Genomic DNA, 18,947 nt, shown 5'->3' on the forward strand with positions numbered 1-18,947 from the left:
GGATAAAGTTTCTTGCACAGGGAAGACCTTGTACACAGAGAGAGGCCAGATGCTTGCATGTACAGAGGAGAAAACCAGGTGTCTGAACAAAGAGAAAGCCACTTTCATGAGTTGGAGCACGTCTCAAAAGAGAGGGGTGAGGTAGGAACCTTACAGCTGTTGCTACCTGCAACATGGTTGACTTATCCAGGCACAACACAGACACTCTGACTGACAGTAATAATTGGCCAACTTGGCTATTGCTTTGCAATAGCTACTTATGCTTAGCCAGTAATGATATTTATTTAAGATTTTTATGATTATTACAATTTTAAAACCATATTTGGAATGTTGTTTCTGACACAGGGACTGCTTTCCAGAAAAGCTAGCCTGCATCCAGATTCAGTGGGCAGCCATTGCATTCTTGATCCAAGAAACAAAACTAGGAATCCGGACAAAAACAGGCTTTGATGGCTGGGTACAGTCCAGCCCCCAAGAGGTGACTCCATATTGGACAAATCTGTGCTTATCTTGGCAGACCAGAGGTCCTCCAACTTCAGCCTTGCGAGAAGAAGAGAAAATAAGGTGAATTCTTTAGTGATGGAGACACTACACAGGCAAACAGCAAAATCTTGGCAGGGATAGTGGTGTGGTAACTCTGAAGGCCTCAAAATATGACTGAGGCAAGGGCTGTAGAGAGAGGGAGGGTGTTTTATTAGACCTGATGGAGTAAAAAAGAATGGAGGAAACAAAAAAAGTTGTTTCCAATCATCCAGGCCACTCCTCTGGTCTGAAGAAGAGAGACCCAACCATCAGTCATGGATGTGGGAACATCCCCAGATCACTGTGAAGCCAATTACACACAAAAAAGGAAGTTTCTCAAGTTTCCACAACCTCTGACCTACTTGATCCTGGACAAAATGAATCTAATTGTTTTAATGCTGTTTCTTAAAATCCAGGCATGGCAGGAGGTTAATACCTACGTCCAGTGATTTGTGTGCCTATTAATGAATGCAGTGTCCACACTGTCAAAGACACCATTTGCATCGGCAGTCTTGAACACCTGCTCAGACAGTCCACCATTTGCTTTCTGACTCTGTCACCAAGTAGCTACCAACTTTTTATTGAAAAGCTCCCAACATGATATCCTCCATTAACCACATTTTAAAAGTCTTTTCATATACTTGTGAAAATTAGAAAACTGAAAGCACTTCAAACTTGTTTTAATCAAGGGATTAAATAAAGATATGGTACAACTCCAGGCTGCACCAGAAACAGTCACTAGCTTCCCCTCTGTCTCTAGGATCAAAGGGAAGTCCAGGTAGTATATCACAGGCTTTATTTCAGGTGGGATGGGCTACACATCAAGTGAGATGACACCACCATGCTACTATGAGTAGGATATGTCAGCATGCAGTTCTGAAAGGCAGGAGAAATTACCCTATGCAATTTCCCTGCTATTCTGGTTGACCCTGTGAGTGAAGAAAAAATGCTATGTATGCTTCATGCAGAAGCCTTGAATTACTGAAGCTATTTCTGAGCCTCAAAAGTACAAATTGTCATTTGTCCTGCTTACACTCAAAGAAAAATTATTCTTACCTCGCAGTTACCTGTGCTTCCAAAAGTAAATCCACCACAAAATTCATGATTTTTGACATTTCCATTCAGAATTTCAGGGTGATTACATATTCTGTTTTCAAGAACAGGGAATTCAATGTCTTTTAATCTGTTGTCCACATCGATACCTTAATGAACAACCAAGAAAATATAACAGTTATAAATGGTAGCCTGGGCATTGCACTCCAGTGAAGACTCAGTAATGAAAGGACTGGGATCTATCCCCAGCTCTACTATAGTCTCTGAGGTCCCTGAAGGATCTTATTAAATCTTTCAACTTTTTGTACTTGCATCATACCTGCCCTCAATAAGCAGACGTTAGTCTTCTCTGCAAAGCGTTACAAAATAAATAGAAATAGATGCTTAGTATTCTGAGCCATGTTGTCAGTTTGTAGGCTTTCATTACAGTGCAGTAGCAATGGCCTGTTTCAGGGGAAAAAATGTTAGCCTGGATTTACTTTACGTTAATTTGAACCCTTTCAAGCCTAAAGATAGCATTTTCCAGACAAGGAGGATTTTCCTGAAGCCAAGGTTGAATTCTCCTGAAACATAGTTTATTTAGATGTGGTGCTCTGGCTCTGCTCCCCTTTCCCCGCAAATTTAATGAACTAGTTGCATGGTGTGGCACGAGCCTCTTTCCCACTGCCTAAATGCACCAATGGTCTGTTGATTTTTCCATCCTAATGCATTTTCAGAAGAAATCTCGCATGTACTATTTTTTTGTGGTTGTGATCACTAGAACATAGGAAGCAGCTGCCATCATGTGGCAAGCTGAGAAAAAAATTAAAAAATGCAAGGTAAGAAACAGAAAAAGGTGAGAAGACAGCCAGTAAATGCTGTCTATGCTGGAGAAAATTTATGCAAGTACAGTGTGTACCTAAGCTGACCAAAACAGAGACAAAAGGTGCTAAAGTCTTAAAGTTTCTTTTCTCTTGTTTAATGAATTCAGTTTATGTGAGCAATAAGGGGGGAAAATCAATGTCTGAGAGAAAGAAATAAAAAGAATATTGTTGCCCGGTGACCTCTGACTTACTTAAATCTTAAGTAAAATGTGTTTTTCAGGTCCCATGAGCGCACATATTTTGGGAAGGATTTGAAAACCTTCCTAAGTTTTTAACCGCACCAAATATGTTTTACCTCTTGTTTTTCCCCAGGCAGTTAGAAAACATACTGCATTTCTTTCTACCATCAGACTGGTTTCAGGCAAACAAACTGGTTTTACACGATCAGTAATTGTTACAGGACTGGAAAACAAAAAATATTAATTAAAAGATCCTTAGAAAAATTATGATCAGCTTGTTCAGTCTTCATACTCAGAAGGTTCTACATGGAAATGGCATGGGGAAGGGTGGAGAAGGTGATTGTCTGGTCACTTAATGAAAAAAGAAATTACTTAGAGCAACTGAAATTCTCTGGGATGTGTTTGTGGGCACAGTCACGGTGTGAGTGTGTCTGGAGCACAGTGCTAGAGCGCTGATCTCTGGTTACCCCTGCAGTGTGTATCGGAACATGCACAAGCCCAAACCCAGCCCTAGCAGTCCTTGCACGTGGTGTGAGCCTGACTCGTCTTAGATCCTCCCTGCCTCAGACGTAGTGGACATTTTCAGGGACTTCACGGGAGGAGGGAAGGATGGATGAATGAGTAAATAAGCAGACACAGCTGAAGTTGTGGAAAATTCCTTTCTCCTCTGGTTATGTAGGTGATATAACTGTGGGTGACATCATGCAGTATCTTGCACAGTACTAAGTCTAGCACCTCTATAAAGTAAATACCAAAATAAAACTCTTTCTCATCACAACATTGTGCCTGGAAGGCTTCAGGACTGGAATAAAGCTTGATATGGAGTGAACAGGGCCCTGGAAAGCAGTTCTGCAAAAGATGAAAATGTTGCATAGGGAGGTCTTTGCCTTGGACTGTCTGATCCCTTATTGACTTTCAGGTGTAGATGTGAAAAAATGAAGTGGCTTCAGGAAGGTATATTGCCCTAGAAGTCAGACAAATGCAAACAGTTTTGTTACAGTGAAAGTATGTCTCAACAAGCTGTTAAATGAGATCTATCACTGTCAGAAATCTACCCTGTGAAGGTTAGTTCTGATTGTGAGAGAGACTAAAAGGACCTGAATGAACTCCAGATGTTCAGTCAGCGTAAAATGAACCTTTATAATCTCTTTTCAGGCCCAGAATGATTTTCAAAATATGTGATGTGATATTAGTGAGATCTTCAATGCCCGATTAAAGAGAACTAACAAATCTCGTGTTCCTAATTAGACCATGCCAGGGCCATAAGCCCCAAGAAAATTCAAGAGAATGAGAGACCAAAGGGAACTGACTCTGACCCATCTTAAAATAAAGACCTCTCTAACACAAAAATCTGACTGAAACATGAACACAGCAGTCCTGGAGGGTAGGAGATGTTAACCAGCTCCTATGCTGAAGATACAGTTTTGCCAATGCCATCACCGTAATTTTGAACTCTATCCTCCAGCCCTCTGAAGGCCAAGATGGTGATACCAAACCTCCACTCTCACATAGTTCCATGAAATGTATTCTGCCTGAGTTCTTTTCCCTATAAGAATGGAAATCATTTCTGCAGCTTCCAAAACTTGTTCATTCACTTCTCAATAGAGCCCATTTTTATCGAAAGAATCCTGAAAATTGATAATCAAGAGAAGATTAAAGTGAAAAAACTCAGATTGGTCGGGTGTTTTATTGGTTTCCAGGTTTCTTTAGGTTTCTAGCGTTGTTCCTCTAGGACCTTTATCTTCAAGGTTGTATTTAACACTTCAGGTATGGTCCTCACAGCAGCTCTGGCTCCTGTCTGGCCTCCTGGTGTGACAGTAGCCAGGCAAACATTTCTGAACTACAGCAATAGAGCATTGCAGCTTCTGCTTCCCCAATGACAAGAAGTTAACTTTGTTTCTACCGATGCTCCTATTCTGCACCAAGGAAATTCTACATCCATCCTAAGATGAGACAGCACCTAAAAAACCTGTTGGCACGCAAGGAACTGGCCTATAAATGGGATTGCAACAAACACGGTGTGGACACTGGCACCTTCTCAGAGACCTCTGGTGTCTGGGTAGGTAAGTGAACAGGAGAGCAGGGAACAAAACATCAAAAGAGACACCTGAATATGGACAACATCACATTGAAATGGAAGTATAAAGTCCAAGACAGCACACAACTGCTCAGGAGCATGGCACATCATTCACCTGGGACTAGACTGCTACTGAAACCAGTGGTCCTCCTAATAGATCAGCCCTTTTTTGGGATGATTTTAGTCACGATCTTCACAGACTTGCATCGGGTCTCTGACAAGTTTCGTCTATTGCCACAAAATGCAGGTATAAGAGTAGCGACCGCTCTTCTCACGTCGTATTTGATTGGGTGATCTGTTTTATGAACTGATGGTGAAAGTTTGGAAACAATAAGGCCCACAAAGAAAGCTGAAGACAAATGTAAAGAAGGAATTTAATGAACTTGAAAACAAGCAAAGTTGATCTAAGCCAGAAACTGAGGGATATGATGTCCATATCTGCTATTTATGGCATGTCACATGCAGAATGTGTTCAGACGGTGAGTACCGCTGATTGCAAAATGGTCTACAGTGCTACAGCATGCATGTTTCTACAGTGCAAACGTGCACAGAGCACCCAGTGAAAGAGGAATTGAATGATATAGTTACGGGCACTATCAAGAATAACTCTGGTGGAGCATAAGTGCCTTTTACTTGCCGAAGTATGGTGGGATTTTGATTAATCAAGCACCAGAGAACCTGAGTTGAAATTTAAGTGAAATTGTTCTAAGTTCATTAAAGCTGTATGGTGAATTTTTAAAAAGAAATGTCCTCTCAGGTCAAACATGAGCTTTTCATGATCTTCAATCCATGTGTGGTGAGTGTAAGAAGAGGCAAATGAACGAGTAAGTAGAAAAGTTTCAGGATCATTCCAAAAAGGAACAAATAACATTGAAATAACTGCACACAATTCAGAACAGACTGCTCAGACATCTAAGCAAGATGCAAAAGAGGGCCTCAAGCAATTACAGTTATGCACAGGATTTTCCACTATATCACAAGCAGGATCTGGTTTTATTGAGCTGTTGGCCAAGTCTACAGCTCATGGAACATGCATGTAGCTTAGCTTGGAGCACTGCCAGGGAAACTGGACCCTTCTACTTGCTCCATGCAGAAGCTGTGGTGCCTCCTGGCCAAAACTTCATCTGGGGCTCACAGCCCTCAGAACTGAGCAGGAAAAGCCTCCAAGCAGAAGATCCTCCAGACACGACTCCACTTTAGTTTGCCTCCACCCTCCCTGCTTCAGTGGAGCTGCTGCTAGCAGATGGCAAGTAGGAATTCCCCATGACAATCCCTCCTATCTTAACTGGTCCTTGCTTTTCCTAAACTGTGTAAGAAACTCACGTGGGTTCCGCCAATGGGGTTGCTCAGCTGGAGACATGCTTAGAGTTCACCCTTGAATGGATGCCTATGCTAACACTTGAAGGGACTCTCACTCTTTCATACCACCTACAACCACCCCTGAGAGCTAACTCCAGGCTAAGCTAATTTGTGACTTCATAATTAAGGTGTTAGGGGTGGAAAACTTGGACTGAAATTGTACCTGCTCAACTTCAGCAAAGCAATGTCTGCTCCACTTGGTTCCTTTAGTACTTTCTGAACACTTTGGATTTGCAGCGATGGCTCTGCTGCATTGAGATTCTGTATCCCAAGAAACACCCGGTAGGAAGAAGGCTCTGTTGACCTGGAAGAAATGACAGTGGCAAGGTTATACATCTAAACATGTAATCAGGAATGTCACTCTTACAAAATTCAGTGATTTCCCTGGAGAACTGCAATTAACAAGATGGTCAGGCTGCTGCTTCTGACCATAAATGCCTGCATTTTTTCTTGGGGAGAAGGAAAATGTGGCTTTTTTAACAATTTGATTTTTATGATGGTGAAAAACCCATGGGCTGTGAAATATGTGGCACCTTCTTGCAGTGTTCACAACTCCCAAAGCCCTAAGAGTCAGCTGCTAGCCACAGTTTTTCCAAGTGCAATTAGCACCAGCACATCATTAGCACCCTTTTTGGCATGCTCTGTGGTGGGGGAGAGGGCAGAACACAGAAGTAATCTGTTGTTCTCTGCTGCTGTTTGACTGAGACTGGAGCAGAAGACAAAAATCAGCTTGCTGGCAAGAAAGACAGGAAATAAGGAGTAAAGTTCCTCATAGGGCACTTGGGCCCCACCCTACAAGAAGGATGTTGAGGTGCTTGAGCGTGTCCAGAGAAGGGCAATGAAGCTGGTGAAGGGTCTGGAGATCAAGTCTTCTGAGGAGCGGCTGAGGGGACTGGGGTTGTTCAGTCTGGAGAAGAGGAGGCTGAGGGGAGACCTCATTGCTCTCTACAACTACCTGAAAGAGGGTTGTGGTGACGTGGGTGTTGGTCTCTTCTCCCAAAGAACCAGCGATAGAACGAGAGGAAATGGGTTCAAGTTGTGCCAGGGGAGGTTTAGATTAGATATTGGGAAAAATTTGATTACGGAGAGAGTGGTCAAACATTGGAACAGGCTGCCCAGAGAAGTGGTGGAGTCACCATCACTGGAAGTGTTCAAAAAATGTGTGGACGTGGTGCTTCAGGACATGGTTTAGGGGGCATGGTGGTATTGGGTTAACGTTTGGACTTGATCTTGAAGATCTTTTCCAACCTTAATGATTCTGTGATTCTATGATTCTGTGATCTTGATCTTCTGTTGATTTTCTCATACAGATTTAAGAAACGTTTGTCACTTGTTCTAGTGGATACTCACTCTTGGAAGCACTGAGCTGCAGTAAGGACCCACTGTGGATGTATCAGAGTGCCAGCACAACGGTGCACATTGGTACTAGAACAGAGAAGACAATCACATTCATTTAAGACTGCATAGTCAATTCTCAACCATCTATGCTGTGCACAATGCGAAATATTAGCAAACTAGCAATATGCTCCTTATTCAAACCTTTTACCAGCCATAGTCTGTCTTCTGCCAATGGCAAGAGAAATCAAATGCAGATTTTCAAAGGTCAAGCTTTATTTGCACCAGAACATGAGAGACATGAAAAGAAATTTGACACCCATGTGAAATTTTTGCAACAGGACACTGTTACTTTCAGGAATATAACAAAAATAATGACATTTCCTAAAAATTTCACTTGTGATGTAATGGGTTTGTCCTGATGAGCAATTAATAAAAGGATACATCCTTCTGATTTGTGGGGTTGCTTTCGACTAGTTCTTTAAATAAACCTTACTATGGACTTTTAACTTTTCTTGGGATAATATTTATTATGATGATTGTCAACAATTGTATAGACATTTTCGTTAGCCTTTCTGTAAGCGCTTCTTCATCTCCTGGTCAGCCACTCTCATTGTGACTATGGAAATGCTATGCATAATTGTTTTTGTATACTGAGAGATGATGGTCTTCCTATGGCTTCTAACACAACTAGGGTGGTCACAGCATCAATTTACGTTTGAACTAGATTGGATGCTGGGTGAAAAGGGGTGATCAAAATCCATTCATACACACTGCAGGTTGGTGGCTATAGTCCTGGGCTTAAATCTCCCACTGCAGAATGCAGTTAACTGTCATTATCCTCAGTGGGAATTATTCCTTCCCCATTTCAGTAAATAAAGGCATACTTAATGTCTGCAGTTTCAAGTTTGCCCTCTAGAGATTCAGGAGAAAATGGGGAGTTTGGGATTAATGACCCAATAAGTAGCTATCTGTGAACATTATGATAAAAAAAAGAAGTTTATTCTACATGCTAAGGCATTTTATATAGAAACCAAGGCCAGACTCCAGAAGCATATGCATTGTTTCTGTCAGTCTCTTTCTAACACCTGCTTCCCGTGAAACCCTGCTGCTCATGGATGGTGGTACAGTCTGGAATACCAGTACCTCGTCCTGAGACTGACGTGCCAAGGCCAAGACCCTGGAGATGCATCACACATGCTATATTGCTCACAGGCTCGCTCGCTCCTCACTGGGGCTTTTCCACAGTCATGTTCAGAAGAAGCTGTAGAATAAAAAAAGCTACGATTGAGAATTTTAAAGCAATTCTGTAATGTCATCCCCAGTGCAATCAGATGAAAAGAAAAAGGCATAAGACTTTTTTTTTATCTTCCTTAGACTTTCACTCTTTGCATTGGTTAGTAGAAACTAAGGGTAGAGAAACAACCAGAAGCTTTAGACTCCATTATATTACCACTACCTTGAGCATTTAAACGTGGGGTTAATATATCACATTTGACATGACAAAATACTAATTTACCTGGAAAAAATTGTTAACTATGTCAAGTATTTGGATGTAATCAGATAACATAAGTAAAACTACAATGACTGCCACCCCCAAAAGAAAATCTGTAGGGAATTTGAAGGGAAAAGAGCTAAAGAATGTGGAGTTTATTGCCCGGTCAATAATAACAATTTCTAAATTCTTTAGAACACTACAGTCTACATCTTGGTTGAGTTCAAACAAATCCCTAGGTTATAAATAAAATTGAGTTGCTGTCCCCTTGTCATAAGATATTCCAAATTTGCCCTCACACTGCTCACACTACTTTCTTGTTAATCCAAATCTCTCTGAACTTTTTAAAATAGATTGAGCTTGGGTGCTCAGTAAGGACCCAAGTAACTCTTTCCAGAACTGCATGTAGTGCTATGGATGTTAAAGTTATTAGTTCCAGTATAAGACAATAAAGTAATCAAAGGCAAGAGACTGTAAGGTTCCTAAGGTTCCTCTACATCTTAATTTAAAAATCTAGTATTCTAAGGCTGTTTTGAAAAGAGATCAGATCTCAAAGTGAAGGTCCACCACAGCAGTTCCAGGGAGCAGGTTTTTACAGCTGTGGTATATGTTGTTTGTATACCTTTCCTTATTCTTTTTGCCTGTGCAGCTCTTAAGTCTGACTGACAAAATTAATGCGTACAATCATAATGCATTGCTGCTTAGAGGAACACGTTAGATGGCCAGCATGAAGAATACCACAAACTCCCGAGAGAGTGACCAGTCTTCACTATTTTGTATTGCTACATTGTCCAACAGAGCAGGGACCTGTCCTCTAGATGTTACTGCAGTAAAAATAATACAAGAGATTAAGAAGAAATAGACTTTCCATATCTCCACAAGATATGCCTTAAAAAAAAAAAAAAATCTATCAAAATGCAGGCAAGGAAGGGAAGAGCAAAGCAAACAAGATGACTGCCAGGTGTGCCAAGCAGAACTTCCAGTACATTACAGCTGTTATTGATGCCCACTGCCTGGGCATCACGGAAGGTAAAATCTCTTTTGCTGCTGAGTTTTTCAGCAAACACTACACCTGCTCAGTGTATTGATTACTATCCCAAAATAGAAAAAAAAAAAAATTGCAAAAATATGTGTGAAATTTCCAGGACCAAATTCACTCCCTACCCCAAAAGAAAGGCAAAATATCTCTGGACAAATTATCTTAACATCCAGATGAGAATACAAATTAATTCAGTAAAAGAAGAAAAGTGTTTCAAAGGATGTCATTGCTGGTGCTCCTAACTAACAGGAAAAGTCCATGAGCAGGATCTTGAGGCATTAGTCCTGCTACAGGTGGATGGAAAGACTAGCATGAACATCAAGGAAATCCTCTCCTGTGTTTGAGGAGCCTGGGGAAGGAATACCTCTCTTCACTGCTTCACTGAATATTTCAAATTTGGCTAGCAACTATAGCTTCACTGATGATAAAGAGCACGTAGATTGTGATCTAAGAAATCTTACTGGTGATTCTTAGCACCAGATTATCTAAATATCGTCTGACTGTTACAGGTGCCTGATTGTGTCAAACTTCCATGCAGACCTAAAATCAAATCTAAAGCTACTGCCTACTGCAGTTTTTTATGGTTGAAAACTACAAAATTGAAAACATTTTGTAACTATCATAACAAGTTGTAGAAAAGGGGGACAGAGAAGTCTTTAAGGATAATTACAGCAGCGTGGGATTTCACAGTACTCCCATTTTTTTTGTGTGTCTGTTGTGAAGCACCAAGGTCCATTTACATCTCCATCAGGATTCCTGCAATACTGTAATAATTACAAAAACAGAGAATGAAGACTCCAAATGTTAGCCACAGAATGAAGTCATCTATGAGTGCATGTTTTTGAAAACATGTTAAACTAAAACTTTGAATTATTTCCCCAGCTACTTTTCTGCTGGATGTTAAATGCTTTCTATTTCCTCTGATCACAAAATTCTTTCTTTCCTGCATCACAAAACCATTAGGTGAAATTAGAGAAATGTGATAAAATTGCTATCATTTTCTTCATCTACCAAGAGTCACTCTAGCTCTAGTGCTTTTTAAGGCCTCATGAGAAGTGAAGTTTGGCATAGGATGACCAAGAGCTTTGCACTAAAGTATTTATTCTTGGCCTATTCTTCCCCTAAAGTCAGTGAGAGCAAGTTAGGTCAGCTCTGAGAATTTGCCAGAAGCCTGCTTAGTTTGTGACAAACAGCAAAAGGCATTGCTTTGGGGCTTGCAGAAATCAGGGAAGACCTATATGATTTCTTTTGTGCTGCTTGCCTGTCAGCATCAACCCCATGGTGTACCTCTGTGCTTGAAGTACCCGCATCCTCTAGGTAAGGTAAAATGCATCCCTCCCTCTTCAACGCTACTATAGGTCTGGGCTATCCACATGATGACTTCCAGACATGCTTAACCTGGTCTCTAAAGACTGAACATGAAGTGTTTACTGAGGGGTCATGGAGAATGGAGACAATGTTCAATGACACCAATGGCATTAGCAGCTGTTTACATTTTTATCCAGGCCTGCTCTTGGATGAGTCACAGGAGTGAAATATTTGTGGCTATGAGGTTTCTGAGAACTCCACTCTTGACAAGTCCTGCCCCTTCCAGTTTTTGCTACTGTGCCACGATAGTCTTTACCATTACCGTTAATGCAGTCTGTGAAAAAAGAGGAAAAGGAAATTATTGTTAGCTACTGAATCTGTATGTGGTGGTGGTAAGCAGAAACAAGCCAGATTAAGTACCTTTAGGACTTGCACACTCTCTAGTGTCTATAGGTGAAAGAAAGACAAAAATGTACCCTGTGATGTGATCTCTCAGTTTGTCAAGATGGATGTCTTCCTGGATGTACAGAATAACTGAATTGGAAAAAAATTCAAGGAATTTCAGGCTAAACATTTTCTGTAACATATTGCAAGTATCTGGAAAGACTCCAAGATTCTTGTTAAGTTGGTATCCGTAAGCACCTTCCATGAGAGAAGCATATTTCAGAGTTAACAGCCCATTAGACTGAAAGAGCAATTTTTGCTTCCAAGGACATTGCTTCAGGTATTTTGTTCTCTGCACACGAATAAGAGTACACAGCTCCGTTTAGGAATGTATCTTTTATCCAACCCTGCCACCTTCCTTTGCAAAGTAAATAATCTGTGGAAAGCTCTACTATACGTTCAGAAAAGCCACACCACTTTGACCAACATGGACTATTAAATAAGAAAGCAACAAAGCAGGATAAAGCAAAAACTTTTTTCTCTTGGTCCATACGTTTTTGCAAAACATGGTTGTCTATGAACAATACAACATGCTAAGGTCAACCTCCTGAAAGCATAAAGCACAGCACAAGCAAAATTCCTGTAACTACAACACTCACTGTGATCACATTTCAATAGCACACAGCTACAGAAACACTAGAAATTTTGTCTGTTTTCCTCTTGTTCCCCTGAATGAAAAAGATAGCCTACAGAATGCATTGTAAAATAATATAGGCTACAGGATATGAACTAACTAAAGAGTACTTGCTGCAAAATCCAACAGTACAGGTCTGAAAGCTGGAGGAGGGATGTGACTGTTATGCTGCAGCCTTATTTAAGAATAATTTTTAATTGATTACTATTTTCTTTACCCACAGACTCTACAGGAGGTGACACTTATAGCCAGCTGTTACCAGATGTGGTGGGTGTAGTCAGGCCAACATTTTGTGCCGTCGTTGCAGGGGGGTCATTTGGTGCAGGCTCTTGTGCATGATCATCACACCTCTTGAGATTGCAGTACTCCCATGTCATGCTGGGGTCAGTGGTGAAACACCACGGGCTGTTATCACCATCTGGGTTTCTACAATAGTTGTCCCTCAAATCCCTGCAAAATCAAGCACAATAATCAAGCTGCATAAGACTGAAATTCATCATAGGAGTATCTTGCCAAAAAGATGTCGATCTGTATTATGTAGAAATAAAGACATTTATTGATTTTTTACTTATTGCCATATATCCTATTACCAGAAAACACGTTTATGGCTGTGACTTGGGTCAAGAGTCATATTTCACATGTACATCAGAGTCATGAATATATATATACATAAGAAAACATAATTCAACTACTGGCTTAAATTCTGGCTATAATATGTCAATGTGCTGAGTAGCTAAATAAATGCCTGATATGCCAATAATTTATTTTCTAAGTACATATGTATAAGTATACACAAATGTGTGAATGTGTGAATTAGTAATAAATATGCAGGAAGATCCATACTATTGGTGGGCAATTATGCTTTCCCAAAAATGTTAATTTTTAAATGTAAAAGGGTGCTTTCTCATATTCAGAAGAATGGAAATAAATACTTATGCAAATGATCATTCCCACCTCCAAAAAACCCCACTTCTACTGATTTAAGTGGGAGCACTCCCATGCCTGTTCTTGCTGAGGCAGTAGAATTTCTCTCTTCAATAATTTGCAGAGTTGCAGTATTTCCCCATCCTGAATCACTGTACAGTCACAGAATAAAAAAACTGAAATGCTTTTTTTCTGAATATGCCCCAACACATTAATTCCGCATTTTCACAGCTTGATTTCAATTTTTTTAAATGTTTGTGAAAAACAGCATCCCATCTGAGGATGTTCCATTTTCAGTACATCAGTATTTTTGATGCCAAAATATGACTGAATATTTTAAAAAATACATATTTAGGGTGACTTCATAAAAAAGGGAAAAAAAAAGAAATATATCAACGTTCCTGGTTATACTCGTTATCCACCAAACAATGATGGATTTCCTAGCAATTGTCATCTTGTTGTTTTTCTACCCTTATTAACAACCTGCACATTAGTAATTATGATTAGCTTTCAGAGTCATCACTGGTCCAGTTTTGTTAGTCTAAAGTAGAAAAATTAAGAGGGAAAATTCAGTGTATGCAATTCTGGGTGCCCAGTGCCAGCTACAAAGAACATTTAAATGGTAGTTCTAATTGTAATATATCTGACTGTATGTTTTGGAACATAAATGCTGTGTTTACCCAGACAAAATAAGTAGAAAGGCTACCTCAAAGGTCCCAAGTTGATAAACAAAATGCATATTTCGGCAGATGCCCAGACTCTGGACACAAGTCTCCCGGTGTTGGTTACAGAAGCTCAGTAAAGGCACACAGCTGTATTTTACTCAGAATTTAAAGAACAAGAAAACATATTTTTTAAAAATGAGACCGGCAGATGTCCAGACTCTGGACACAAGTCTCCCAGTGTTGGTTACAGAAGCTCAGATTTAAGAGTAAAGGCACACAGCTGTATTTTACTCAGAATTTAAAGAACAAGAAAACATATTTTTTAAAAATGAGACTAACAGAAAATGTTTCCGTGTCTTGGAAAAATTCTCTTTTATAGATACTGGCAGTGTTTTAAAGCATAGATATGCAAAGATAATACAATCAGCAATGGTCACTGTCAGTTAAAGGAAGAAAAGGGGAGATAAACATACGCGTTTGGGAATCTGTCTGGGGTTTTTTCATGCCTGTGTGGGAACATGGAGTTCCAGGCCTGGCATTTCTTTCCTGATGCAGTGATGGAAGTTGTGCCACGGTAACTCTGGCCTTGGCCTCGATAGCACTCCTCTGACAGGGGAACCTGCACAGGCATATCTGCAGCAAAAAAGAGGAACTCATCCTTTGCATCACAATTTTATGTTCTTACTGAGTAGGCACAAGAAAGCATCAAGCACACAGGATGACAAAAATGAACGACTTGTTTATACAGATGGCATCCAGTGAGAGCATCACGGCCAGCATGAAAAGCAAAAGGGCTTTTTAGATTTATAAAGATTTATAAAACTTTCACGGATTACCCTCAGTATGTCAGATGTCATTCAGTGGAAGGTTCACCCCTCAGTTTCGTTTTGGTATGTGTGAAAACGGTTGAATTAAAGATCAGAAAGTTCACATGAAATATCCTCAAAGATTAGATGCTAGTGATTTTGCACCTGCTATATTTCTAAAACAGACATTATGTTAAACTTTAATCTCTCTATTATCCTTCTGATTGCACTAAGACTTTCTTGCTATTTTTTGTGCTTAAATGAAGGGATGTTTCAGATGACAATTTTATTACTTTAAGTGAATTGGTATTTCAGATGAGATTTTTATTACTTTAGAAGCTTCCGTCCTGTCTTTAGTGGCTACTTTCCAAAAATGAGACTTCCTTTCATTTAGCACTTTTTCATCTCTTTAAACCTGTCGGTCATTTTTCAGTTAACTTGCTAAAAATGCCCTACCTTCGAGAAAAAAAAGAATATAAAAAAATAAGCCTCTTTCATCCTCTAATTCTGCTGTTGGGCCAGCTGGTGATGTACATCTTTCACTGCACTTCCTTAGACATTGCAAAGTCCAATATTTGGCAGGTTTTGTAACATGCCAAGCAGAAAAATGGCATTAACAACAGTGGCAAAGTGACTGAAAAAAGATTTAACACATTTACAATCAGAAACATTAAATCTTTCACTGTTTTAAACTCCTTATCTCAAATATGCTGCACTACTCATACCGGCAACCCCTTGTTCTGTCCCAACGCAGCGGGGAAGTGCACAATATTCCCACCGAACACTGCTGTTGATGGTGTAGCACCAAGGCCTCTTTTCTCCATCAGGGTTTCTACAGTAGTTTTCCTCTAAGCCCCTGAAACAGAAACACCAGCTTTAAACTACTCAAAGAAATCAAGAAGAATTGTGTGCAAGAATATTAACAAGTACTGCATGCAGAACGCAACTCAACGGTTACATTTATTCCTTTTGGAGATTAATTACCTCAGGCACCACTATTTTGGGACTAATCAATAGCCTTCAAATTTAGTCTAAGTGCTGATGATATATGAAGAACTGTTCCAACGCTTACACTTTCTGCTCCTGTTTCTGAGGCCAAGATACGTCAGTAAAAGCTGACTTCGGGCCACAAGCCATCGGTGTACCTGAGGGTTACGGTAAGAACCAGGTGAGACTGGGTGTCACAGACCAACCCTGGAAGCATGTGCATATGAGCACTGGTGCACGCTGCTCTCTGCCCTGTGATAAGGGACAGGGTTTCACATGCCCAGGGACACTTGCAGGATCCGTTTCACAACCCACAGGACCAAAATGCAGAGCTAAAAGCCTGCTTAGTCCCAGCTACCCTTGTCTGTTGATAATGCCCCACAAACCCAGCTCCTTTGACCTTGGAGCACAAGGATGTATTGGAGCATCTTGGACTTGGAGCATCGTTCTTCAGAAGAGTAACGCATTGAAAGGGTACCAAAACACAGCCAGGGGATATTTAACTAATATTTAACTACTAAAAGTAGTGGGTTGTGGAGGAGACAGGTGAGACAAGTACATGAGAATGAAGTAGCTGGTAAAAAGAGGAATACTGAAAAAAATTAAGAGCAAGACCCGAACAGAACTAATGAGTGCTGACAAAAGGCAAGAAAAGAGTTTACTGATGTAGCTGCAGAAAACCTGTGTTAATCTTGCCTCTGCATCTGGATCTATAAGGAATAACTATGTTCTTTCATATTTGTTAAAATGACGAGTCTCAGCATACTTGCAGGGATATCTGTCAGGAATCCAGCCATGTCTGTGAGGAAACTGTGTGTTCCAGTGTTGGCAGGCGTTTCCCGATTCCGTGATGGCTATCCTGCCTCGATAGTCTTCTCCTTTCCCTGAAAGACACTGGGACCCCAGGCCAGATGCTGGTGGGTGTGTAGCTGTAACAGGATTTAAAAAGAAAAGGGGAAACAGAAAAGAAAATAAAAGCAAAAATACAGCCAGACAGCGCTTTCAAATATATTTAAAGTCCCTCTGTTTTCTGTAATGTCACACATGCTTTTTTTTCTTTCAGCAGAGGTGACATTGGTTGAAAACCATGGCAAAACCAAAGTGTACATTTCCATAAGCAGTCGGGCTGCCAGACAGATGTCCTGCCCTACTGCAGCAGTCAGTAAATAAATGTGCTGGCTTGAGCCAGCCATTGTGCCTGCGGTCCCCTGAGAGCAGAGCTGGAAAGGCAGGAAGTAGTCCTGTACAGTCTGGTAAAAAACAAGTGGGATGGAGGGAGCACATTAATATAATACACAGGGGTAGGGTGGAAGGAGAGAAAGGATAAGCATAAGGGCCAAGAAGAAAGTGTGAGAGAAAGCAAAACAGCCTTCAGAGCTGAGCCTCTGGAGTCAGTGAATTGGGAAAGCGGGGCAGAAGGAGGAGTGAAAGAAAGTGGATTGGTCTGGCACGTGGGGAACTGCAAAGAAAGCAAGAGTGACGATCAGAGCCACAGAACCTGCAGAGGGCAGAGGGAAAATGAATCTTCAGTGCATACCTATTATATATACTTCATATACGGAATTGCTCAAGGAGACAAGCATGACTCTAAAAGGTTGGTCTGTTCCTCAAACTTTCTTTAGGTTTAAGCACAAAATGGAGACGCTATGGTAACTTTCACAATTTACTTTATCACAGAAGTCTATAAATAGTCGTTCTTCCATCAGCCATCAAGCATGTTGAGGTGAACTATATCTAGAAAACACATGCTGCTGCTTAGAGCACTGGCAAGTGAGATGCATAAGAAAGCAAGCTGTAGAGATAAACACACAAACATTTTTCTCAAAGTGCAATCCAGTTCTACAAACAGCAACGCTAATCTCATTATTCGGTGCTTCGGAAATGTCCAGATTTAGTGCGCTCAGTTTAATGGGTTAAGCTAGCTCCCTGATAAGTCAGGTTTTTCTCCTGAGGCGTGACCTTGTTTCTCAGGATTCATCCCTTGCTAAGAAAAAGGCAGCGCTGGCTGTGCTGGCCAGACCCAGCTAAAACATCAACAGTATGGCCACAGGGTGGTTTAGGTGTTTTCCGTGAGTTAGCAGGTCAGCTGAAAACTACCATCTGATTTAACCTGAATGCTCTGTCTCTCAGGTAAATTGAAAAGTAAGGTGGTTGAAGACAAATTAGGGTTTCTATAACATCTCTGGCATTATTGCACTTTGTGACACGTGAATCCTCACTGAGCTTATATCATTTTATGTAACAGAAATTTAGTGAGTGATTCTGCTTTTTCCCTGGTTCACAAGGATTTCCTCAGGTCACTCAGAACTGTGATTTCTTGTCTTTGCCACCCCTGCACCATTTTAATGAGAAGAGCTACCCTACAGAGTGATCTCAGGAAATCAGACTCACTGCAACGAGGAATGTTGCAATACTCCCAGCGTTTAGTAGGACTGGTAGTGAAACACCAGGGCCGAAGTTCACCGTCAGGATTACGGCAATAATTCATCTTCAGATCCTTCTCTGGAAAGCTGCACATTGAAAATGAAAGAAAAGCTTGTGGGTCAGCTATGGCTGGCTGTAGCAATTTGGCTGCCTGCAGGCAGGGTCTCCCAAGCACTGCGGGAATGAAGTCAGCGCTGAGTGTGACTCACTGTTTCGTGGTAAATCCATGCATATGAGGCTCTTGGGCATCCCAGCGCTGGCACTCAAGCCCAGACTCGGTTCTGGAAACTTCTCCGTGGTAGTCTTCACCATTACACTGCATGCACTCCACTGTGGAGCCTAGGCAGAATGAGAACAAAGCAAGGTTCACACCAGCCTGTGAATTCTGATCCTGATCTCTTTATGGAAGACTGCACTGAAAGGAAAAGCGCGTTTTTCTCCAGCTAATGATGAAAGGAATCCCCAAGGCCATGCATTACAGCCTAGGCAAGTGAATAACGCTTTTAAGGGTACGTGTCATTTGTCACGTTTCTGTATGTATTGGTAGCAATGGGAGTTCTGTATGTAACACAGCACTTGGGTCAATCTTTACTCTTGTTGAAATTAAATAAATTGCTAGGGCTAAGGGCAGGATAATATCAGCAAATGATTAAAAAAATTCAGTTCCTCCATATTTACAAAATTACTTTGATAACTGGAGCCAATTAGGAAAACAACCTTCGTATTGATAACTTCTTAAGGGACAGCTTGATCTAAATTTATATTTGAAAGCAATCTGCAATCATAAAGCAAGAACAAATAGCAGGAATAATACTACCTACTCAAACACTCTT

At 40.7% G+C, this 18,947-nt stretch overlaps 1 protein-coding gene across 1 annotated transcript in view; it reads right to left on the reverse strand.

The window, feature by feature from the left end:
- Nucleotides 1-381: 381 nt before the first annotated feature.
- The window catches only part of LOC104617026 (plasminogen-like), a 29,823-nt gene continuing 11,257 nt past the window's right edge, over nt 382-18,947 (reverse strand). The window contains exons 6-19 of the mRNA XM_010282235.1: nt 18,324-18,453; nt 18,082-18,200; nt 16,457-16,619; nt 15,429-15,559; nt 14,371-14,530; nt 12,568-12,758; nt 11,416-11,564; nt 10,593-10,686; nt 8,535-8,652; nt 7,404-7,478; nt 6,217-6,357; nt 2,734-2,840; nt 1,579-1,724; nt 382-540 (exon numbers count right to left, since the gene is read on the reverse strand). Coding sequence (XP_010280537.1) covers nt 382-540; nt 1,579-1,724; nt 2,734-2,840; nt 6,217-6,357; nt 7,404-7,478; nt 8,535-8,652; nt 10,593-10,686; nt 11,416-11,564; nt 12,568-12,758; nt 14,371-14,530; nt 15,429-15,559; nt 16,457-16,619; nt 18,082-18,200; nt 18,324-18,453 — 1,883 coding nt within the window. The remainder of the gene's footprint in view (nt 541-1,578; nt 1,725-2,733; nt 2,841-6,216; nt 6,358-7,403; nt 7,479-8,534; nt 8,653-10,592; nt 10,687-11,415; nt 11,565-12,567; nt 12,759-14,370; nt 14,531-15,428; nt 15,560-16,456; nt 16,620-18,081; nt 18,201-18,323; nt 18,454-18,947) is intronic.

The sequence above is a fragment of the Phaethon lepturus genome, unplaced genomic scaffold, assembly GCF_000687285.1.
Source record: "Phaethon lepturus isolate BGI_N335 unplaced genomic scaffold, ASM68728v1 scaffold282, whole genome shotgun sequence".
Lineage (NCBI taxonomy): Eukaryota > Metazoa > Chordata > Aves > Phaethontiformes > Phaethontidae > Phaethon > Phaethon lepturus.